Raw genomic sequence first — 22,884 nt, forward strand, 5'->3', positions numbered from 1 at the left:
GGGAATAGCTTGTCTGGCATGGATGCTGGCATGGGGTACTCCTGCATCCATACTCAGGATCCACCTATGGTTGTGTGAATTTTGATATCTATTTAGTCAGAGACTGGAATATTGTCTGCTAAATTTATATACTGCAGATTGACCTGTTCTAGTTAGAAAATCATTTGGACATTGTCACGCACCCACAGATAATTTGTTTTTTCTGTCATGTGTTTACACTGATATAACATTGCGTGTGGTTGTTGAGAAACATCTGTTTCGGGCGGCCCACAGCATGCGAGCAGGGATAAGTGAGTAATCCTTCACATCACATGACGAGAACAGCGGTGCCTCGTGACTGGTCATGTGATTTCATTCAACAACATGGCGAGCAAACTGCAGGTCGTGTTCCTCTGCACTGTCGCAGGTAAGATCGATTTAAGACAACTGATGCAGGTGAATTCTTTGCATGAGAGTTCTTGTATTTAAGGTCATGATAGAGCAAAGTGATTTGTTAAGGAAGCAGACTTTAATGTGAACGCTAGAGTGACAATCATGTAATCAGGGTTTGAGACGCTAAACATTGATATGCAATCCGAATGGGGGTGGGTCATTCTCTCTAAACCAGGCAGTAAACCTTTCACGAACGTTTTGCGGTCAGTTTGTGTCATGAAAATTTGATGCAGGTTATAGCTGCAGGAAGGACTGCTATTTTGGTAAACCTGCCCGTAACACCTCTCGAAATAAAAAAAAAAAATCAAAAATACTTTGGTTCGAAGTTTTGACAAAAATCGTTTATAAATGTATGTCTACTAACTAAAGAACTACAACAAAGCCCTAAGAGACAATTTACTAAAAGACTTAAACTTTACAAGTCTAACAAGTCTTATGGTCTCTCTAAATACTAAACTAAGTGTGTAGAAATCTAGGCCTATAACTAACGAAAGCCAATTAAGCCTCTGCAGAGATATGCTGTGTTCTTAGCAACTCATAGTGAACACTCAGTATGTCAACTATGATGAATTATAAGAATAACTATGATGTTTTATTAAGAATATATGAGCAAAATATTTCACATGAGAATATGAATATCACATGAAATATAATAGGAATATCACATGAAATATAATATCAAATCATAGCACAAATATCAACAATCAGGAGATATGGTTTCAAAATGTCTCAAATAACTCACATGTGTGTCTCAGAGTTCTTCAATCTGTGGAAATCATGCATAAATGATGAATCCTGAACAGGTGAACTGTCAGGTTCCGTAATCGAAGGCACAATTGACATCACAGCAGAAATATCGCATGTCCATATGAGATCACTTGCTTATAATCTCAGCACAGCATATGAGAGATGTAATATGGAATGATGTAAAGATCTAATGTGAAATCGTGGCATACTTATAGCTGAACCTGTGTAGCAATAGTGATGATGATACATGACTGACGTTGATGTGATGGTGACCGTCAAGGTGACAGTTTGGACGATGGTGACATGGCTGACATAGCGCCGATCAACTCGATGGCAGAGGAGACATTGATCAAAACAGGACGTGTGACATCGATGAAATTGTATATATATACATGAAAGGTACATACTTGTAAAAATATATATTGGCATCAATCAGTCAGTCGACCATCAAGGGTATATCAGTCCATGGGCCCTTTGGGTACGTATTTATCTTACCAAACACCTTAGTGTTAATTTTGAACTCTTCGAAGCATGGGTATCAGATCGTTCACTTCAGCCAACCTGTGTCAATCAAACGATTCGAATCTTGCATTTTCCTGCAAGTATTGTCTAATTAAAATCACCTTGGTGTAATTCCCCTTCTTAATATTCACAGGGACTGCATTTGAATGTTTCTCAAAGTATATTTAGTGGAATGCAAAGTAAATCTTTTCATAGCCATAGCTAGATTTTGCAGACCACACAAGAAAGCAAATTTAGAGTTATCTCCCTTCTATCGAATTGCATTGGCAAACATTGTTAATTTCCTTGCATCATACATGATTTAACGTTATCTGAGATAAAGTTGTACTAACACAAAGTACCGAATGAGTTGCCATTGGCAGAGGGTTACATGTACTTTGCTTGCAAATGGGGTACGTTGGAAATAATGGAAGACCTCTCAGCCAATCAGAAAATGACATTTATGTGTGAGGTATGATAAATAGTGATTTTACAATAAAGCAACTCCACAAAATTCAGTGTGAATAAAACTAAAATAATGTCGCTTTGGACACTTGAACATACTACTCTGGACAATGTAATAGATTGGTATTGTCATCCTGAGCTACTTTACACCTACAGTTTCACAAAACCTCTTGACTGTACGCAGCAGTAATTTCTGGCAAGATTTTACTGCACTGTCTTTATTCGCCAAGTTGGTAAATATTTTTAACAAATCCACAGTGAAGCATATATGACACATATAATGAATAAAAAGTACTAACAATACACAAGTTTCATGAATCAATATGCATCACAAGTAACCCATGTCACGATTCACAATGCATATTTTCGTGGCATTGTTAAATAATTTTGAACATTGATATTTCATATTTTATAATTGTCCATGAAAAGATCAACATTGTTTTTTCTCAGAGATGTAAAAGTTTTAATTTCCCATCTTTGTGCATGAAAAATAATCTTCTATAACTCTCTTAACATCAGAAAAACATCATACAGTTGCAAAATGTAAATGATGCATAAACATATTTATACAGATACTTTCAAAACTTTCAAAAACAGTTTTGAATGTATCACTAATTGTATTGTGTAAGGACAAGTATAAGTTGCTGCATCATGACATCTCTACCAAAAGTAACATGTGGATAATGGTACTTAACAAGTCAACAGTCAGTGTATCATATATAATATTCAGTGAAAAATATATTATTTCATATGTTTTGACCTTGATGGTAATGCATTAACAGTGACCAAGTGACAGTAAAATGAAATATGTAAGAGTATTGGCTATTATCCTTCCTGGCTTGGGTGTATTACAATTTGTATATGTCCTTCTGATATGCAGCACCCAAGTTCGAGTAAACCAACTCCTTGTAGAAACATTCCCAAATTTTCAATTCTGGTGATTGTGAATAACAAATTCAGCTCTTGAGGGGGTATGGTTCCATTTTGTTGAATACACAATTAGTGTAGCATAGTAATAGTGATTGGTAACCCCAACTTCTGCTTGTCTTATGTTCCATTGAGCATTTTACTTGAATGTTGTTCATATTGGGTATGGACTTTCTTACTTGTGGTGTGTACTTAGTTTTTATATCTTTTTGTCTAGTTTGTTGGGTGTTTGGTAACTGAGCGTGAGTGAGTGAGTGAGTGAGGTAAGTTTTACACCACAATACCACAGATGTGTGGCAGTGGTCTGTAAATAATGGAGTTTGGACAAGGCAATCCCATGATCAACAGCATTACGTCAGCTAGTCTGACCACCTGATCTTGTAAGTCACCTTCTATGACAACCATGAGCTATGTGACTGAGAGGTTGTCCTTAAAGGTGTGAGTATACGATGAAGTCACCAATGCAATATGAATCCATATACAGTGCTTTTATTACAAAAGTTTGTATTCTCTCCATTTCTCCACACGAATCACAATCCTTAATCTTTTTTAACAAAATTCAGATAACAAAATGCGTTGGAGGAATGTTTTGCTTGGAGGCTGGACTATTTATTGTGAACAGAGAAATAACTGAATATCTGTTTCTGTTTTTATCCAGTTATTGATAGTTTTTACATCAGAATAGCTTGTAATGTGGTGAATCATATTTGTTGTGATACAGGAGGTGTTAATCAAAGTATTGTATTATGAGCCTTGTATTGTGAGACAGGACTGGCAACAGGAATCAGAAAAAAACAAGCACGTTTTTGTGTCATTCAGTGTTGTTGCTTTGTGTTGGTCATGCAGATCTGTAAAGAAATATAAGCATGGAACCTCAAAAGGCTGCATTAAGTAACTGATCACAGTGTTGTTATTCTCAAGGTTGTTGTACATTTGTCAGGTGTATAGTATGACCAGAAATTATTGAGAATTGACCAGCTATCAAGTGCTTGGTTTCGTGCAAGAGAGACAATTCCTTCAATCCATTTTCATTAATTTGTGAAGAGTTATCCCCCTATGTATTTGAAGGGAATATGAACAGTGACGGGTACGTAGATATTCTGGAGGGACATTTACTTCTATCTGCTCACATATTCTATGGAAATTTCTGGGGCGGTGGGGTAGCGTAGTGTTTAAGGCGTTCACTCGTCACGCCGAAGATCAGGGTTTGATTCCCCACATGGGCACAATGTGTGAAGCCCATTTTCTGGTGTTCCCCGCCGTGATATTGCTGGAATATTGCTAAAAGCGGCGTAAAACTCACTCACTATGGAAATTTCTGGATTCTCCAGCAGAACGATGACCCAAAACATCTTTCAAAGCATTCACAGGCCTGGTTTCATACCAAAAATATGACATTATTAGACTGGCCAAGCTATAACCCTGACCTAAATCCAATAGAAAATGTTTGGGGACTTATGAAGGAAAGTGTCAAAAGGAAAAATCTGACAAGTTTTGCTGAAATGACAGAAGAGGTCGTCTGATAGCACGACCAAGACCACGACTTTAAACTTCTTTGATCAACAGTATGTCCTGCCACATTGAAGCCTGCATTGCTGCCCATGGTGACTTGACAAAATACTAACATTTAATGCGTGAGTTATGAGTGAAAAAATAAAAAATTACAATCTTTAAATTCTCAATAGATTTTGGTCATACTAAATTTGCACATAAGCAATACACTCAGTTGGGAAAAGGGGATGTAGTTTGCGTATTACATGCAGCTTAGCTGGTGTTTGGATGTACAGTTTCTCCATGCACTGTGATTTCTGCAGTTATTTTTATTCAATATTGTTTACACCCATGTGAAAAGGGTACTCACTAAATATATTGACAATAATTTTTTAGAAATTGCAGCCATATATCTTTGTGTGAGATTGACCTAACAGATTCATACTGATGACATATTACGACCCTGATATTAATTAAGATGGGATGACATGATTTCATATGTGTTTCTTTATGCCCAGGCCTCTGTGCCTCCGCCCATTTGAAAGATGGCCCACCAACGTTCGACCCCACATATGTCGTCAGTGGCATCCTCCGACTGCCGTATGCAGAAATCAATGAACCATTCACTGCCTACTTCGACAGCAAGAACAACAGGAGCAGGATTGACTACTATGGAGGTACGTCATACTGGACTCTGCACTTCTGTGAAAATACAGTTGTGTGTGGACAGTTCCTATTTCAGCATGTCTTCAGATCATCCAATGATACTCTGTAGGTCAAGCTTATTAGTTGCTGTCTCTTTTCTCTCTTAACATTACAGCTGTGGGGTAGCCTGTGGCTGAAGTTCTCTTTTATCATGCCAAAGATAAAGGTTTCATTTTCCCCGTGGGTCCAATATGTGAACCATGTGTCTGATGTACAGTTCCATGAAATATTGCTTACACAGTTTAAAACCTGACTCTTTCACTTTGAACATTATAATGACTGATGTGGGATGTGCAACCGATGTATGTATGTGACAGGAAATACGAACAGCAATTGGATCCTTATACAAGCTATGTTACTGAGATGCTGATAAAAACTAGTGTACACCTGGAGGATTGTTTGAAATTTTGTGTCACTTACTCCGAATGTTGGATTCCAGACTGAGTGCCCCTTGCAGGCAGAATTTGGATGGGTCATTAAATCATTCAAATTTGATTGTCTGTAATGTATATATTTTTGTAAGTTACATGGAATTAGGAATTTTTAAATTCAGATTTGGAATTTTTACATCATTTGCATGAGACTTTGTGCCAAATTTTAGCCTCTGTGCCGGCATCAGTAAATCCTTGACATGGAATATCTGTCACCTAATATTGATCCCTGAATTTGTCCTAATCAATCCTTGAATTTGCAAAACAAACCGAAGGTCATGCTGGTTTGCTGTGGTTAGTATATTGCATCCGTTGACTTCTTTTCATGCTGACACATCTGTCATTGTGGACGTTGTCATGGCCTGCCTCAACAGGATATAACCCATTTATCTATGAATAATCTTGCCCTGTGTCCTGGTACTGATGTAGTCATGGGATTGTCACTGTAGTGTCTGATTGGCTGATGATATTTTTAATATTATGATAAGGAAATATGCCTGAAACTGAAAGTCCCCTTTTAGTTGCAGTCAGACTGAATAATCATACACTGAATCAGGTCTTTGACATGTGATCTGATGCTGTTTGCCTGTCTCCATGCCATGTTCAAGTGGTTGTTTACTGTAGTACTGTCGAAATAGAAAAAGAAAATTTTTTTTTTTCATGTTTATCTCTACAATTTATGCAGTTGATATGCAAAAGTGTGAAATGTCTGTCAGAATAGGTTTGGCCCGACTACAGTTCCAGTGGTAGGGAATATGAAACATGAATAAAGGACATTACTGAGGAGAAACTAGTGCAGAAATGAGCAGTGTGGATTTTTTCAAAATCCAAAGCAACTTGTCTGGAATAGACAATGACTTTAAGCAAATAAGTGAGCAATAATATTTTTTTACAAAGTGCACTTTTTAAATGTTCTTTTTAAAGTAACACTTAATTACAAATGATAGCTGACGTAAAAAATAAGAACTTTCATGCTGAAACTATTGAGGATGTAGCTACCATGGAATCTAGAAAAAGGAACTGATAGGAGGGGTCATCTCAAAAGCAAAATCAGGATGAGTGAAGCAGACAATGGTTATGGTTGGGCTGAGGGATAGAGATATCAGCTAAGATATGATAATCCCACGGGGGAATGAAAGTAGGGAAGTGCATGGCCTGTCCTAACATATGTAACAATATCCAGTGCTGTCGATCTTTGGGTGGTCATGCTACTGAAATACTTTGAGACATTTAGTTCGATATTTTTCTATGGGCATGAGGTATCACACTCTTTTATATATCTTGACATAAACTTCGTGAAAGAAAGACACATAAGATGTTTTCAGAAGATGAGACATACGCAAGTCACATGAAAAAGCACAAAATATCTCTGAGATGGCTTGTTGTGCCAGTAGGTAGCACATGCACTTCATGCCAGGTGAGTTGACGTCTAGCAGCTAGTTTCCTGAGTAAACATGCTTTTTCGATATCCTATTACACATCCCACTGAATGCCCACTTATAGCAAAGTGACTTATTTCGACATATATCCTATTTTTCTATTTCTGACTGTACTTTGTAACATGGCTAACCACAGTCTAGACTGTCAAAAGGAATACCTGCTCATTGAGGGATTGAATCATTTTTCTGGGAATATACATTGACCCAGGGTATGAAACTCCAAACCTTTCAGCCAGACCATATGTTTGGTTAAGTGTAAAACTTGCCAGCCCTGACCAAAACTTACCAGCTCACAAAGTATGTTCATATACAATGTATCATTTATGTCTAATGTTTAACCTGATGGTCGGGCAGGTGATTTTGAGACTCTGACAGTTTGTGTTGAAAACAGCCTGTCCTGGTCAGTCGGGCAGATGTTTCAAATACTGTTTGTCTCCAAACTCATCTCAAAATTTGTGATTAGTACATTGTACATTTTTGGCATCACCTGACTTGATGTTTGTATATGTTGTGATACTGCTAAAGATGACAGGGGACCCTCTCAATCGCACTCTTTTAGCATTTGCGAAATAATCACACCTCTTATCCTAATTTCAGGTGATGTTGTCACAATCCAGAGAGCTGATGTTGGACAGTATGGCATCTCCTACAAGTTGGCGCCTATGTCCAATTACACATTAAATACAGAGATGTGCTTCCAGACTAATGGCACCAATGATACTGCTGTTACAATCCAGTCCATTCTGCCTGATCTCACAGGATTCACGGTAAACCAGCACAAAACCATCCATACCACATTCACCACTTCTCGATGCCACTGCTGGATCAATAACAGTTCTTACTTATCTATGACCGCCGCAATATAGCTGGAATATTGCTGAGTGTGGCATAAAACTACACTCATTCCCTCACTCTTACTTATCTACAACATTAGCTAGGATTTATAATAATAATGATAATAAGAGTACTTCTATGGCACCTCATCCACATCACTAAGGGACATGCTCTAAGCGCATACACTGAACATCATTATTATTACCCCAGATAACCCAAGCTGCCTGTTAGGCGCTAGAAGGTTATGGTCACATGACTTTATCTCACCGGGTACCCATTCTCTGCTGGGTGGACAGAGGCAATTCTTGAACAAACTCACTTGCCTAAGGTGAGACCACATGTTTCACATGTGCTTCGTTGTGGGGCAGGACCGACGTCCTAGAAACTCTCAGGAGTCAAACTGCCAAACACGGCCACCCATCCAAGGACTGTCCGAGCTCAACGGTGCTTAACTTCAACTGATTTTGTGACCTGAGCACTACACACAGGACCACTCGAAATTTGGTATTTCAGTACCTGAACAAATCCCAGGATTCATTTCTGGTCGTATAGCCCTGTGGTCAAAGCATTCGCTAATCACACCAAAGATCCAGGTTCAGTTCCTGACATGGGTACAATGTGTGAAGCCCATTTCTGGTATCCCCAGCTGTGATATTGCTGGAATACTGCAGAGTAGATCAATGCTCATGATATTAATCACTGGACTGTCTGGTTCAGACCATTTTAGTTACGGACTGCCATAATATACCTGGAATATTATTGAGTGCTACATTCAGGAACAGATGCATCTTTTCAAGAACGGGGGTTGCAGAGTTCATTTTACATGTTTTTATGAAAGTTTCACCGGTAAATTAGTAAATTTACTTTCAGAACAAAAGGAGGGGTGTGCAGCTGACATCCAGTCTGGAGATCCACATATGGCTACATGAAACACCAGACACACACCCATTCACCAACCCATAAGATATGCTCTGGTTTATTGTGCAGTTAATTAGTCACAGTCCCCACATATCTAACAGTGCACGAGAAAAAGAACTCTTTCAAGCTGTAAATATAGAACTTTTCTTTCTTTTAGCAAAAAACATCTGAAATGAGAGGCGGTGTGCAGGTTGACTTGTGGATCAAGCGGACCGTTGTTGGCACAAAAGTGAACGTGTACACTATGTATGTCGACAGCAAAACCAAACACCCTGTCAGCTATGAAATGATGGGATACGATTCCCTGTTGGGGTCACATTATGACAAATATGTCCTCGACTATAACAGCTATAATGGTGGACAGTCAATTCCTGAGTCTAATTTCGAGACACCAAAAAGTAAGTCGAATATCGCAATGAATAAAGAATCTTTTATTTCATCATTTTAATGCTCTATGTTATCTACTGGTAAACAAGGATAAGTAGGGCCAGTGCAGAGAATGCATTTATGAGAAGTAGTCGGTGCGCGGCAATGGGGTAACCCATTTCATTTACCCATCTGTAAAAGTGAAAGCAGATGTAGGCTAGTCTACATGAAATTGATCCAGTGCATAGCTACACATGCTTTGCTTATAAGACTCTCATGCCTCACCCATCTCACTACATTTGCTCATGGACCACCCAGTTCCCCTTTGATCATAATGGCAAGTGCCTGTTGGTGACATTTATACATGCTGATACAGGTCAATTGTCAGGTCAGTGTTCAACTTGTCCTTGTTTGCCAGTAAGACACTGCAGTTTGCCGAACAGAGCTGCATCCCTTGGGTTTAAAAGATGATTGTGGGTTTAAGTCAGGGTTGGCCTCAATTATGAACAGATTCTGAGTGTAATCTAGTGTGTCAGTGGACTCAAGTGGTGAACAAGTGGCCTGCATCACTTCAGGCTTTTCCCCATGTTTGTTTGACACACCAGATTATGCTCATAGAAACAAAGAAGGGAATACATGAAAGTTCAAGTGGTCCTTCATTAATGTCCAGAATTTCACTCTGTGCAGTGCAGTACTTTCATGTGTTCCCTTATTTGTTTCTGTGAATATATAACTAGAACATTGTCTGAAGCAGGGTTAGACCCCTCCCATTCCAAAGACACATCAATTTATGTGATGTTATAATATTTGCTAACAAATTGTCTTGGGTACTTCTCTTGGCTTGCAAGATAGTGTTCATGGTAATAAAATATGACACTTTTAATGGACTCTTGTAGTCTAGACATTGACCTTGAAAAGACCTGTATCTGGTTGTTTCTCAATGAAGATATGTCCTGTGGTGGATTCCCCGGGCCCGGTGTGAGTCATCACCTCAATATGAACCCAATGAAGGAGTTTATCCACAATGAAGACAGCCATACAGATGTCATGTTTGACAACTTCAAAAGGACTCACAAGAAGAGATACCTTTCTGACAAAGAACATGCACAGAGAACACATCTCTTCAGACAAAATCTCAGGTGAGTGGGGTACTTTGGCTTCCTTCAGTCTGAGTCTGTGTGTTGCATATTAGATTGACATATCATGACAACTTTACCATCACCAGTGATGCTGTTTTAATGAGTAGATGGAGATGAGGAACAATCAGGTTAAAAAATTTGCTCCATTATAAATTTGGTTGTGACAAACAAAATTAAACTGCTGCTTTTGATCAGACATTTTCCTGCTTTCATCACATCCTATAAGGTGAAAGTGTTGGTAAATTCATGTTGTGGCAATAGAATAGAAGTACTTACTAGATGTAACTACTTTCAACAGATTCATCTACTCCAAGAACCGAGACAACCTGAGTTATCGCCTGGCTGTCAACCACATGGCTGATCGCTCTAACGAAGAGCTTAAGTTGATGAACGGCTACCGTTACACCCATGGAGACCATGGAGGCTTGCCCTTTGATAAGACCAAGTATAACCTGAAGGACATGCCAGACCAAATTGACTGGAGGCTGTATGGTAAGAAATCATCAGCAACAGAAAGATTTAATGGTCATTTTAATAGAACCGATTTACCTTCTGCAAACAGAAGCAGAAAATGTTATCATGTGACCTATTCGCGTATGAATTATTACCCAGTTGATGTAACATCTTCTCTGTCTTCAGGAGCTGTAACTCCTGTCAAAGACCAAGCTGTCTGTGGTTCCTGCTGGAGTTTCGGTACAACTGGCACCATTGAGGGTGCCAACTTCCTGAAGGTGAATGGAGCTGTGAAACTTTGCAGCTGTAGTCTAGGGGAGATAATTCAGTTTGAAAACTTACAAATCAATACAAATGTATATATTCAGTTTCTTATATGACCAAACAGCATGAATACCTGCCCTTCTTGGTGATATGAGTGTTCCATCTGTTGTCAGCTCATGAAGTATATTATAAGTTAAATATGATTTATTCTTACATTTAGAATTCTTCAAGGGAAATTAGGTTTTGAAAACTTTAATAAAGCCAGACAAATTTTCATTTCTTGTTTTACAGGTCTGTTAGTTGTGTCTTTTATGAATAATAAGAAAAAAAAGTAAAATTAATTTTTCTCCTGCTCAAAAAATAAAATCATTGTGTTTTTATAAGACAAAACTGGAAACTTAAAAGATTTTTTGTTAAATTGTTTGTGGCCCCATATACACTTCATCAATTGCTGAAAGTAAAATACATGTACAGTTGAACCCCATTAACTCGGACCCCACATATCCGGAAACCCCGCCCTCCGGACGATTTTTATGTGAAACGAAACTTATGTTAATTAATTGTACTCGCTTAACCGGACCCTGCGCTTCCGGACCCAGACGGCAAGTTTTCAAACCATTCCTATAGATTTCCATTGAAAAAGGATCCAGTTATCCGGACGGGGAGATCTGTGCAACGTGCATGTGTATGGGTCACGTCACTACCGTTTACCGCACGACTAGGCGATTTCACTCTTAATCTATCGGAAGGTATTTGATGTAAAATTGATTAATTAGCCATCAAAACACTAGAGACGCGTGTCACTTGGGGTGTTCATTATGATTTGGCAGATGGGGAAATATCTCATTAGCAACGAAAACACATGTTAAGTACGATCAAGGTAAACTACACTGTAATTGTATTGTATATAACACTTATAAATCGACCCCTACTTTCTGTCGCGATGCAAGTTGCCTGGCACCTGATCTAAGTCATGTGATCCCGTCCGGAAGTTTACTTTCTGCAGACAGCATAAGTTTGTGGCGATGTCATGTATTTAGGGCATTTAAATTAAAAAAAAGAGAATATGCAATTGGCAAAATAGAGACTTTTTGTCATTGATTTACGTTTTTCATCTAACTTACCACCTGAATCTCCACACGCTACATGATTAAGTCCGAGACAACCTGACAAATGGTGACCTGCGTTTCGGTACACTTGTATGTTATGATGATTCACTGTTATTACTATTGACTGTTGATTTATTGATATATGTACATGAAATTTTTTTGCTTTCACTTATTCATGGTTTGATCCAGTTAACCGGATGTCTCGCTATCTGGACGATTTTCGAGTGAAACCAAAATGTCCGGATAAACGGGATTTGACTGTAATATGTAGAATTCAGTCCAGTATAGTGGGAAAATTATCAAGGCACGTGATTTTACATGTGCTACTCTACCAAGTTTAGAATTATTTCTACCCCTCTAAACAATAGTTCCAAAAATATTTGTGTTTGTGTCTCATTCAGTCTTACTTTAACTGGACTAGTGTTGGACTCCATGGTATTGAAAGTATTCACATGTATCTGTATACTGCAGTTCTCTTTTTGTCAGTACTATTCTTTCATTTTTACTTTGATACAGAATATTGGGGAAAAGTTATGTAAGAAGTGCATGTTAGAAAACATGTTTTATTATTTTTGTATTGTTAAACCTAAATTTTACAATAATCATATAGATTCATCATCAAGCTTGCTCAGTTCACAACATGAGTGTTATCTGTAGGGACCATTCTTTTCCCCCTCACCCACATGTAGTGTCTTGGAGTAATGCTGAATACCAGACCCAAGTAGATCTGGGTTAGAACTGTTCTTCAACAACCCATGCTTGTCCTGAGAGGTAACTAATGAGGTAACTTGCTGACTTTGTTGACACGTCATTGTATCCCAGCTGCGTGCTGTTGATCAGTGGATTGTCTGGTCCAGACACAATTATTTACAGACCATGCCCATATAGCTGGAATATTGCCGAGTCTGGTGTTAGGTAACAAATGAACAAATAAGTCATGGTCACCAAAAGTCAAGTACCCTGGTTGTTTTTCACTATCTGTGACCACAGGCAAACAGTAGTGCAAATGGGGTTTGCACAGCATAGAGAATATAACCAGTCTTCTTATACTCGAATGCCAGCTAAGTGAGCAAAGGTTGGGAACATTCTTCCCTCATTTCAGTTTAAAAAATATTTTACATGTCGAAATGAAATATCACCACCATCAAAGGTATACACCCTCGTAAAAGAATATTCTCTACACTGCGCAACCGCAATTGCACTACTGTTTGCCAGTGCTGTGACTGACCCACTCTCTGTGTTCCCACAGACTGGCAACCTGGTGAGGCTGTCCCAACAAGAGCTGATGGATTGTTCCTGGGGAGAGGGCAACAATGCCTGTGATGGGGGAGAAGACTTCCGGTCCTACATGTACATCATGAAGACAGGTGGTCTGACCTCAGAGGAACAGTATGGCCCCTACCTCGGTGCTGACGGAACCTGCCATGCCAAAAAAGTGTCACCAGTTGTTCAGCTGTCTGGCTATGTCAACGTCACACCTTATGATCAAGAAGCCCTGCGAGTGGCCATTGCCAATGAAGGTCCAATTTCGGTCAGCATTGATGCTTCCCACAAGTCCCTGTCCTTCTATGCTAATGGAGTGTATTATGAACCTGCCTGTGGTAAGTTTTATAATGTGTCCATTTCACTTGGATAGAATTGCATTACTAACATTAAAGCTTATTCTAAGATGATTCAGTGAAAGATCAAAGGCACCGACAATACTTTATTAGACGATAATGTGCACTTTTTGCACAGTGTGTACATCACAATGTGTTGACGTCACTCCGCTATTCCCAGACCATTTAGATCACAGACACCATCGTTTGTTGTCTGCCATAGATTAATTGAAATTAGGCATAGAAAGTATTAAATGCGGCATCACAGAAAAGAAATATAGTTCGTTCTACCACCATGTATAGTGTAATAAAGCACACTTTCTCCCTGAACTATTATATCTTTAAAGCACTCGGACACAAGAAGGATGGTTCATACGATGAGAAACACAAAAAATACAAATACTGCCCTTATACTGGCAAACAAGGATAAGTTGAGCACTAAAATGATAATTGACCCATACAGGCATGTATAAGTGCTGCCTGCTGGGGCTTGCTCTTGTGAGTGAATGATTCCTAAGTTGTCAGTGATCAAGTGTGATCGCCTGAGAGTCTTATGAGCAAGGCGTATGCAAATATGCGTGGAATCAGTTTTAACAACATGCACTAGCTTACACCTGCTTGCCCTTTCACAAACCAAATGTGTTTGCTCAGTACCACTGGTAAACATATATTCTGCTCCTGTCTAACTTATCCTTGTTTGCCAGTAGTAATCAATTGTATATGTTGTTTGCAGGTAGTGATCCCGATTCCCTTGACCATTCCGTCCTGGCTGTAGGTTATGGTGTGATGAACAACCAGGCCTACTGGCTCATCAAGAACTCCTGGTCTACGTATTGGGGGAATGACGGCTATTTCCTCATAGCTCAGAAAGACAACAACTGTGGCGTGGCAACGGCTCCAACATTCGTTAATATCAAATAAATCACTCAAACCTGCTTATGTACATAAAAGTTGAAAATGTATATATTTCTACAACCAATTTAACAGCATCAATGTTTAAGATGTTCTTATTTACACATTTCACATTTTAGGAAGATTAGCACTCTCTAGCAATGTCCTCAAGAGAAATGGCTATAGTTATTTACATTTTATATGCAAATGTGATTTTATTGCAGAAATAGTTGCATTCCTAATTTATGGGAACCTTGGAAACATCATTTCAGTGAAAAGATATTGAAGATACAGAAAAGCCTGTCTGGGCAGCAAGGCTTAACTTATGACTGGTAACCATGGTTACACTGTCTCTAATACCTCCTATTCTCACACCAGTGGCTTTTAATGAATTACTTTTATGGTAACCTAATGTTGAGTACTACTTAATTAATTTGTGTCAGGGATATGTTCTGGACTATGGTTTTAGTGTCTACTTACTGATGTGTTTTCTTTTAAGTTTGCTTTTAACGTACATTCAAACCAACCAGATCAGCTGGAAGGTAGTATTATGCAAAGGCAGCTTATGGCGCCATGGTGGACTATTTGTGAATGCTTTATTTGTAAATAATGTAAGTAACATAACATTCCATCAGAGTGCCGAATTAACTTTTTTAAGCATGATGAAAAGTGGAAAAAACATTCAGACAAGGAGACACAAGGTTTATTGGTTTGTTAGCGACTTTTAGATAATGGTTACGTCAGTTTTTTGGTTGCGCTCATCTTTTAAGACTGAAGTGTAGTGCTCTAGATATCAACATTCAGTGATAATTTTATACCTCTTTGTACAGTTTGTAGAATTGAACAATAAACTTGTGTTTTATATTTCAGTGTAGTTGGTTATTTGTGCCATGCTATTCTCTTCTTCAGACTAGTACTGGGGCAGTGGGGTAACCTAATGGTTAATGAGGTCATCATGCCGAAAACCTGAGTTCTTTTCCCCACGTTGGTTCAAAGCATGAAGCCCAATTCTAGTGTCCCCTGCTCAGATATTGCTAAATTTGACTTAAACCCAAACTCACCCAGTCACAGAGGTCAGTCCTGAAAACCCAGGGCCTAGATTTTCAAAACTCTCTTAGCGCTAAGATAGTCGTAACTCTGTATGTCCAAGAGATAAGGCCTGATTTATTTACCTCAGAGGTCCAAAAGGTTTGGGCCTCTCGGGATATATAAATGGACTTTATCTCTTGGACTACATGTTAATATATGGCATTTGCGACTGTCTTAGCGCAAAGAGAGCTTTGAAAATCTAGGCCCAGGACTGATTCTTCATGTGAGTACCCAGTATAATGCGGGAAATCCATTTCTGTTGTCCCTCACCATGCTATTGCTGGAACATATTGTAACAGAAGTGTTTGCTGTTCCTCACTCCCGACAATTCTGTCTTGAACACCTGAATGTGTCAGATCAAGTTCCTTTGCATTCATTCTTGCCTCCAGTACTGACTTTATGGATGAACCTTCACTAAATTGTTTCATTATACCGTAGTGGTTGATAGTCTTCTCACTTCTTCAGCTTCAATAAGGTGATTAATGGTTTGTTTTCTAAAGGTATTCCGATAAATCTTCACTATAGTGGAGGATGTCACCCACCGAATACTCATAGAAAATGACCAAATATACTTTCCTTTCTTGACTGCCAAATGCATGAAAAAAATGCCAGTGCGACTTCTACTTTAACTCACCAACACATTATCACATTATTCCCTTTGGAGTTTAATTTCCTGTTTTGGTTTTATATTGGTAAGAACTAGTAATTCTTTGTTAAAATTAATATGTAATAATAATTACATGGCATAGTAAGTGAGTCTATATGTCTATAGCGCGGCTCTTGCATTATTGTCTTGATACTTATCCTGTCTCTTGCATTACTATCTTGATACTTATCCCATCTTTGTATTAATCTCTTCATACTTATCCCAGTCATGACGTACCTGTACAGACAAGCACAGTTTGACTTTTACAAGCAAGGGGAAACTAGAGTCAATATGGGGCCAGCATGATAGTATATACATAAAGACGAAATGTATCCATTCATCATTTTATTTTATACAATTCTTCATACACTTATTTACATAACAGAACAGTGATAACACAGAGGGCTAACAAAACCTGCAATTAAACAAACGTGCGTTTTCATTGTTGCTGAAAAATATGGCAACACTACGAACATCGCTACTGTGAGTATGTTGCAAGGACTTATCGAGTATATTCGTATACGTGTTGAACGTGCGAAGAATCACGAAATGATAATAAATATTCACAAAAAACGCCGAATTGCCTATGGTCATCTATGTTTTACCATTATCTTGTTTGTTAACACATAAACACCGAAACCAAACTAGAAAATCTGGGTCCCGTTTTAGAAAGCGACAGTAGCGCTACGACTCTGCGTGTTAAGAATGGTTACTAAACCTATCTCAGGGAACCGTTCTACGATACGATCGTTGCGCAAAGCTCATCGTAACTCCCACACTACGAGTGCCGCAGCGCCACAGCTGCTTTGACAAACAGGGCCAAGGACAAAAATGTTTCTACTTCTTCCAAACAGGACATGTTACTTACTTTCTGGTCACCTGCAGCGTTTTAACATTCCGCATATGATGGTTCTCCGTCTTCAATGTTCAAATCTTTCCAAACCAGTTAATCAAATATTGCGTTGTACAAGAATAATGCCCAATAATGTCCCAAAGAAAATAACATTGTAAGTCATAACTTTATTAGTACTCATTACCATAACAGTAAATCTCATCCCTACCATCGTGACCTGGTAAAATACAACCCTACTACCGTAACATGGTAAATTACAACCAATCTCTCGCGTCATCGTGAATCGCAAGTCTAATACCGTAACATGGTAAATTACAACCAATCTCTCGCGTCATCGTGAATCGCATACCTACTACCGTAACATGGTAAATTACAACCAATCTCTCGCGTCATCGTGAATCGCAAGTCTAATACCGTAACATGGTAAATTACAACCAATCTCTCGCGTCATCGTGAATCGCATACCTACTACCGTAACATGGTAAATTACAACCAATCTCTCGCGTCATCGTGAATCGCAAGTCTAATACCGTAACATGGTAAATTACAACCAATCTCTCGCGTCATCGTGAATCGCATACCTACTACCGTAACATGGTAAATTACAACCAATCTCTCGCGTCATCGTGAATCGCAAATCCAATACCGTAACATGGTAAATTACAACCAATCTATCGCGCCATCGTGAATCGCAACCCTACTACCGTAACACGGTGAATTACAACCAAACTAGTGAAAAGGGGTAAATTACAAATCCAAATTCTTAACTTTACAACATATACTTACCCATTACCGAATAGTCATAAATTACAACCCTAGTGCCGCACCACGGCAAATTACAACCAACCTGCTCAAAATGGTAGATTGCAAATCCGCCATCTTAACATTTTCGATTCTGCCCCACAACCATGTCAACATACATTACAAACGCTGTCATCAGATGATCAATGAAGATAGAACTACCACCAATGGCAGAAAATGTGCAAGAGAAAGCCGGAACGGAAGAAGTGCTTGCTAATGGAAGCAAAACATTTATCGCACACATAGTTCTTGTGCAAAGCCGGGGCGTTCCGACCGCCATATGAACATATACTCAATACAATTAACCAGGAAACATAAACATGAGAGTTCCGACCGTCATATGAACATATATACCCAGTATAGTTAATCAGGAAATATAAACATGAGAGTTCCGAGAGTCATATGAACATATATACCCAATATAATTAATCAGGAAACATAAACGTGAAGGAAATCATGCACTTTCAAAAGCATTGTTTGTTTTCGTGTTAATGGATTCATACACGCAACGAGGCCTGGGCCTTGATTTTCGAAGCTCTTTCAGCGCTAAGACAGTCTTAAGTGACATACATTAACATTAACCTACGGTTGTTTTAGCGCAAAGAGAGCTTCGAAAATCAAGGCACAGGTCTTCATTGTGACGAACCTTTAACCTTTAACCGTGACCTTAACACTTGGCGAGTCCACCAACCAGCTAAAGTAATGCGTTCATGGGTGGGTCAATGCCCAGACAAAACAGTTTGTATATTTGTATTCAACAAAGTCATAAAGCACTAATTCAGCAGTTTGAGAAATCTGTCTATTTTAACCCTGACGCCCTTCTTCCCGGTGTAAAAGCTCTTGTTGGTCATGAGGCGATGCCACCAGCTACAATGGATCTTGTTCCGAAGCTGCCCCAATTGTTTCGTCTGCATCACTCTGCAGGCGGAGGAGATGTCGTCGAAGATGACCATGGCGCTGTTGGGGCTCTGTTGGTAGATAGTGGTGATGCTGCCGAAGCAGGACAGGATGGTGTGGAGCTCGCGCATGTCGTAGCTGGGGATGTAGCGCCTGAGTTGCCAGCGCACCACCAAGGTGGACAGTGGAAGCTGTGTCTGCTCGTTCATCACGTAGCTGGCCCATAAGTTGTTCATCATTCTGAAACAGCCGTGGAGGGAAGGTGAAATGAGGTTTGACGCTGCCTTCAACATAGCAGGTGCTTGCCCTTGCCCGTGTCCATGCCTGCATGTACGAGTCTTGGTGTACGGCGTGTTTATAGTTATACCACTCAGACAGTGCAGTTTAACATTGATACCAGACACAATATTCTGACTCCAAACCTACTAGTCCTTGCCCTAAGCCCCATTACATATAGTAACAATAATGGCCAAGTTTTAACATTTTGTTTTTTCACAGAGTGGCCAAGCATTGAAATCTGACCCTTCCGCTATCCAGGGAGATGTTCTTTTTTGCTCACATCATGGAAAAATATTCAGGAGACAAGAATGTTGTTCTGTGGTCTTGATGGTGGTAGTTCAACGTATGAACATGGGACGTTCTCAACTACCGAGGGTTGGTGACAGAGATGATGATGACAACAGTTATCACAAAGAGCCATCGGTAGTTTCGTTTTCTTGTATGGTTCTGTTGTTCATTGTCTTACCTCACACGTAAATGTCGTTTTCTAATTGGCTGAGCCGTTCAATGTACCCCGCTTACAAGCGAGTAACATTTTTGATGTTACCCTCTGGAAATGCCGATCTGTGGGAATTTGTTTGGTACTTCGTGTTAGTAATGGTTTGGATGTTTACCTAAATCCGGTACTCTTTATCATGATCCAATACCCGTGTTTTAAACCTTTCAAAATTAACATTGAGGTATTCGGTAAGATAAGCTGGTGCCTCGGGCCCATGGGTTGATGTACCCTCTATGTCTGTTTATGTTCCCGTCGCACATCGGTGAACAACATATTTTGAATCTCACAAACATCTCCTTGAGGTTGAAATAGCAGGGTTAATCGATGAATGATGGGAGTATCGGAAGTGGGACATTTGTCTTGAATGAAACTTTCGCTAGGTAACTTACTTGTCCGGCACGTAGGTGAATCTGTCCCGACCAAGGGGCGTGGTTGAGTGCTGGATGTCCCGGAGAACCTTCAGAGACTTCTGGTAGCACTGGCACCTTAGGTGGTCGTGATGGGGAGCAGCAGGGAGCTTTGGGGCGGCGGGCACTAGTTGCAGCAATGATTAAAACAACGCTTATCATCACAAATTAACCCAAACAACACTGATAATATACACATTACCTATAAAACAAGTAGGTTTGTTTGTTGTTTTCACACTCTGCAATAATCCAGCTATGTGGCGGCGATCTGTAAATAGTTTAATGTGGAAAGTCAAGTGATCAACAGCATGATCCTCGATCTACGCAACTGGGATACAATGACATGTGTCAACCAAATCAGAGAACCTGACCATCTGATCCAGTTAGTCGCTGGGGGTGGGATGGAGGCAGGTGCCCCCAAGAATCCTTTTGCAGATTACTTTTTGTGCATCGAAGCATTGATATAACGCTCTTTTCACATGGATAGTGCACCTTCTTTTAAGAAAAGGTAACTACGTGCAGTATAAAGGACAGATGCTGTTCACCACCCAACACCAACACAGCAGCAGGGTCGGTCGTTATTCCGAAAAGGGCTGGTCAGGGATGCAAATGAGCATTTACGGAAGTACCAGAGGTTTAGGGGACTCGATCTGACCCATGAAGGTCACGGGGTAGAATAGGCCTTCAGCAACCCATGCTTGCCATGAAAGGTGACTATGCTTGTCGTCGTAAGAGGCGACTAACGGGATCAGGTGGTCAGGCTCGTTGACTTGGTTGACACATGTCATAGGTTCCCAATTGCGCAGATCGATGCTCATGTTGTTGATCACTGGATTGTCTGGTCCAGACTCGATTATTTACAGACCGCCGCCATATAGCTGGAATGTTGCTGAGTGCCATGTAAAACTAAACCCATTCACTCACTATGACGATCTAGGAGCTCTCACTCTATAAAAGGGCTACAGAACACTTATTTGTGATAATTTACCATTCATTTTTAAAATCTTTGAAGTTGCCCTAAATCCGAAATCCGATTTTAATGGTTATTTTTTATTTTGATGCTTAATTACTTTTTCGAATTTCATAACTCGTGCTTCCTGAGGACACGTGACACTAAAGTATGGTTGGTAGGTATCCGGTATTCTATAGGTGCACCAATCGGCCCGTTAGATTTAACATAGACTCGACCATCGTAGCCCCATGGCCCTTTGCAGAAAGGGTCCTGAAATTCTTACTTTTAAATTCGACCTTCTCTTTAGGCACTGGTGGACTGGCACCCTCACTGATGGGTTTGCGGGACTGTTTCATCTCGCACATCCTGCAGTACGTCTTGTACATAACCGGCTCCTGCAACATGCACCAAAACATGGGTCCTGGGTGCAACTCATACGACTGGACCGACCGGTGCATCTCATACGACTGGACCGACCGGTGCAATTCATACAACGGGACCGACTTAAATCCAACTGTACCATGGCATTGTAAAAGAATTCCTGCATTACTGAATAAATCTGTATCTGATCGTTGGTTGGTGATGGGAGTGCCACGAACGTTTTTACCTTAAAGTTCACATCTTTAATAAACAAGGACCTCCTTTCACAAAGCACTGAGGCTACCTTAGTACCTTACGATCGGTGCTTTTAGTGCTAAATATGAAAGGAAACCCTGTCCCTGGCAGTCAATTTAGCATTTCCAATTCTGAATTTATTTAATGATGGTCGAATTAGTTTTGTAAAGTAATTTTTGACAGTTCAATAATATGATATACAAGAGTGGCGATGTAGATCGAGATATCTGAAGGAATGCATTATGAATTAAATATTTATAGCATATATATATTACCTGTTTGGATAGATCGATACAAAAAGACATCATCCCTAAAGGCAATTTACATCATCTGGCAGCATCCAGTTTGTCGCCATGACTACAGATAACATACTCAACTTACATCAGTCGACAGATCTTTGACGTGGGACATAGAATGTCTGAACATGCGCCGTGGGTGTCTTTTCGGATCCAACAACCAGTCGTGGTGAACATGTGTCCCCTCCACTGTGCCAACAGGCCCAGTGACTGCTGGAGACTGCATCCCTGATCTGGGTCTTCTGCTCCCAGTCTGTTTGTGTTGGAGCGATGTCGCTGTTCTTTATGACGTCAATGTATGAGTGACGTCACACTGTTACGATTGTGACATCAGTTTCATTATGACATAATATATGGGCGGAATTTCTCTCTGTTGCATCATAAGCACTGTAACGTAAGAATAGATGTCATGCACAAGAGAACACTGGGACCCGGTGTCAAACTTAGCACCAGGCAACCTTGTTGAACCCTGCTTTTCTAGTGGTCAGCTATCCAGTTCAGACACAAGTAACGACACGACTGGTCGTCCTCATGGCCAAACTCGTCACCAAAAACCTTTGATTTGGGTTTCTATGCCAAATAAAAATGTCTTTCATGTAGCGCTAAGAGCCTTCTGAGTCTATATATACCATAAGTTCCTGTGGTCGTCACAGTAGCAAGCGTCAGGAAGGAAATCCTCACTCTCAATAAATCACTGGGTATTACATAGATTAACCTACTCAAACACTGGATTAATAGATTATTCTCCCTTCATGGATGAAAGCCTAAGTCCCCTGCGGAAGGCACAAGGTTATCACCAGGCATTCACTCCATAGTGAAAATAAGTATTTCTTTGTACAA

The 22,884-nt window shown here is 39.7% G+C and overlaps 2 protein-coding genes across 2 annotated transcripts; one reads left to right on the forward strand and one right to left on the reverse strand.

The window, feature by feature from the left end:
* The first annotated feature begins 245 nt into the window (after window positions 1–245).
* Window positions 246–15,574, forward strand: LOC137291558 (digestive cysteine proteinase 1-like). Its single transcript, XM_067822937.1, has 9 exons — window positions 246–406; window positions 5,082–5,240; window positions 7,736–7,905; window positions 9,048–9,288; window positions 10,203–10,395; window positions 10,694–10,887; window positions 11,035–11,126; window positions 13,471–13,822; window positions 14,553–15,574. The coding sequence occupies exons 1-9, from the start codon at window positions 364–366 to the stop codon at window positions 14,738–14,740; spliced, it is 1,632 nt and encodes a 543-aa protein (XP_067679038.1). The 5' UTR covers window positions 246–363; the 3' UTR covers window positions 14,741–15,574.
* Window positions 15,575–18,872: 3,298 nt separating this feature from the next.
* On the reverse strand, window positions 18,873–22,270 carry LOC137290348 (uncharacterized). The gene is made up of 4 exons (XM_067821202.1): window positions 22,130–22,270; window positions 21,417–21,528; window positions 20,164–20,308; window positions 18,873–19,236 (listed from the first exon to the last, which is right to left on the reverse strand). The coding sequence occupies exons 1-4, from the start codon at window positions 22,268–22,270 to the stop codon at window positions 18,873–18,875; spliced, it is 762 nt and encodes a 253-aa protein (XP_067677303.1).
* Between the last annotated feature and the right edge of the window lie 614 nt (window positions 22,271–22,884).

Source organism: Haliotis asinina, chromosome 7 (genome assembly GCF_037392515.1).
Source record: "Haliotis asinina isolate JCU_RB_2024 chromosome 7, JCU_Hal_asi_v2, whole genome shotgun sequence".
In the NCBI taxonomy this organism is placed as follows: domain Eukaryota; kingdom Metazoa; phylum Mollusca; class Gastropoda; order Lepetellida; family Haliotidae; genus Haliotis; species Haliotis asinina.

What these genes read in the sequence shown, in the direction of transcription:
- LOC137290348 (XM_067821202.1), bottom strand. Translation starts at nt 22,270, where the DNA reads ATGCAGTCTCCAGCAGTCACTGGGCCTGTTGGCACAGTGGAGGGGACA. An exon ending in AGAGAAGGTCGAATTTAAAA is followed by an intron (nt 20,309 to 21,416) that starts GTAAGAATTTCA and finishes TGCTGCAACTAG; the next exon opens with TGCCCGCCGCCCCAAAGCTC. An exon ending in TTCACCTACGTGCCGGACAA is followed by an intron (nt 19,237 to 20,163) that starts GTAAGTTACCTA and finishes CGGCTGTTTCAG; the next exon opens with AATGATGAACAACTTATGGG.
- LOC137291558 (XM_067822937.1), top strand. Translation starts at nt 364, where the DNA reads ATGGCGAGCAAACTGCAGGTCGTGTTCCTCTGCACTGTCGCAG. An exon ending in AGGGTGCCAACTTCCTGAAG is followed by an intron (nt 11,127 to 13,470) that starts GTGAATGGAGCT and finishes GTGTTCCCACAG; the next exon opens with ACTGGCAACCTGGTGAGGCT. An exon ending in GTATTATGAACCTGCCTGTG is followed by an intron (nt 13,823 to 14,552) that starts GTAAGTTTTATA and finishes TGTTGTTTGCAG; the next exon opens with GTAGTGATCCCGATTCCCTT.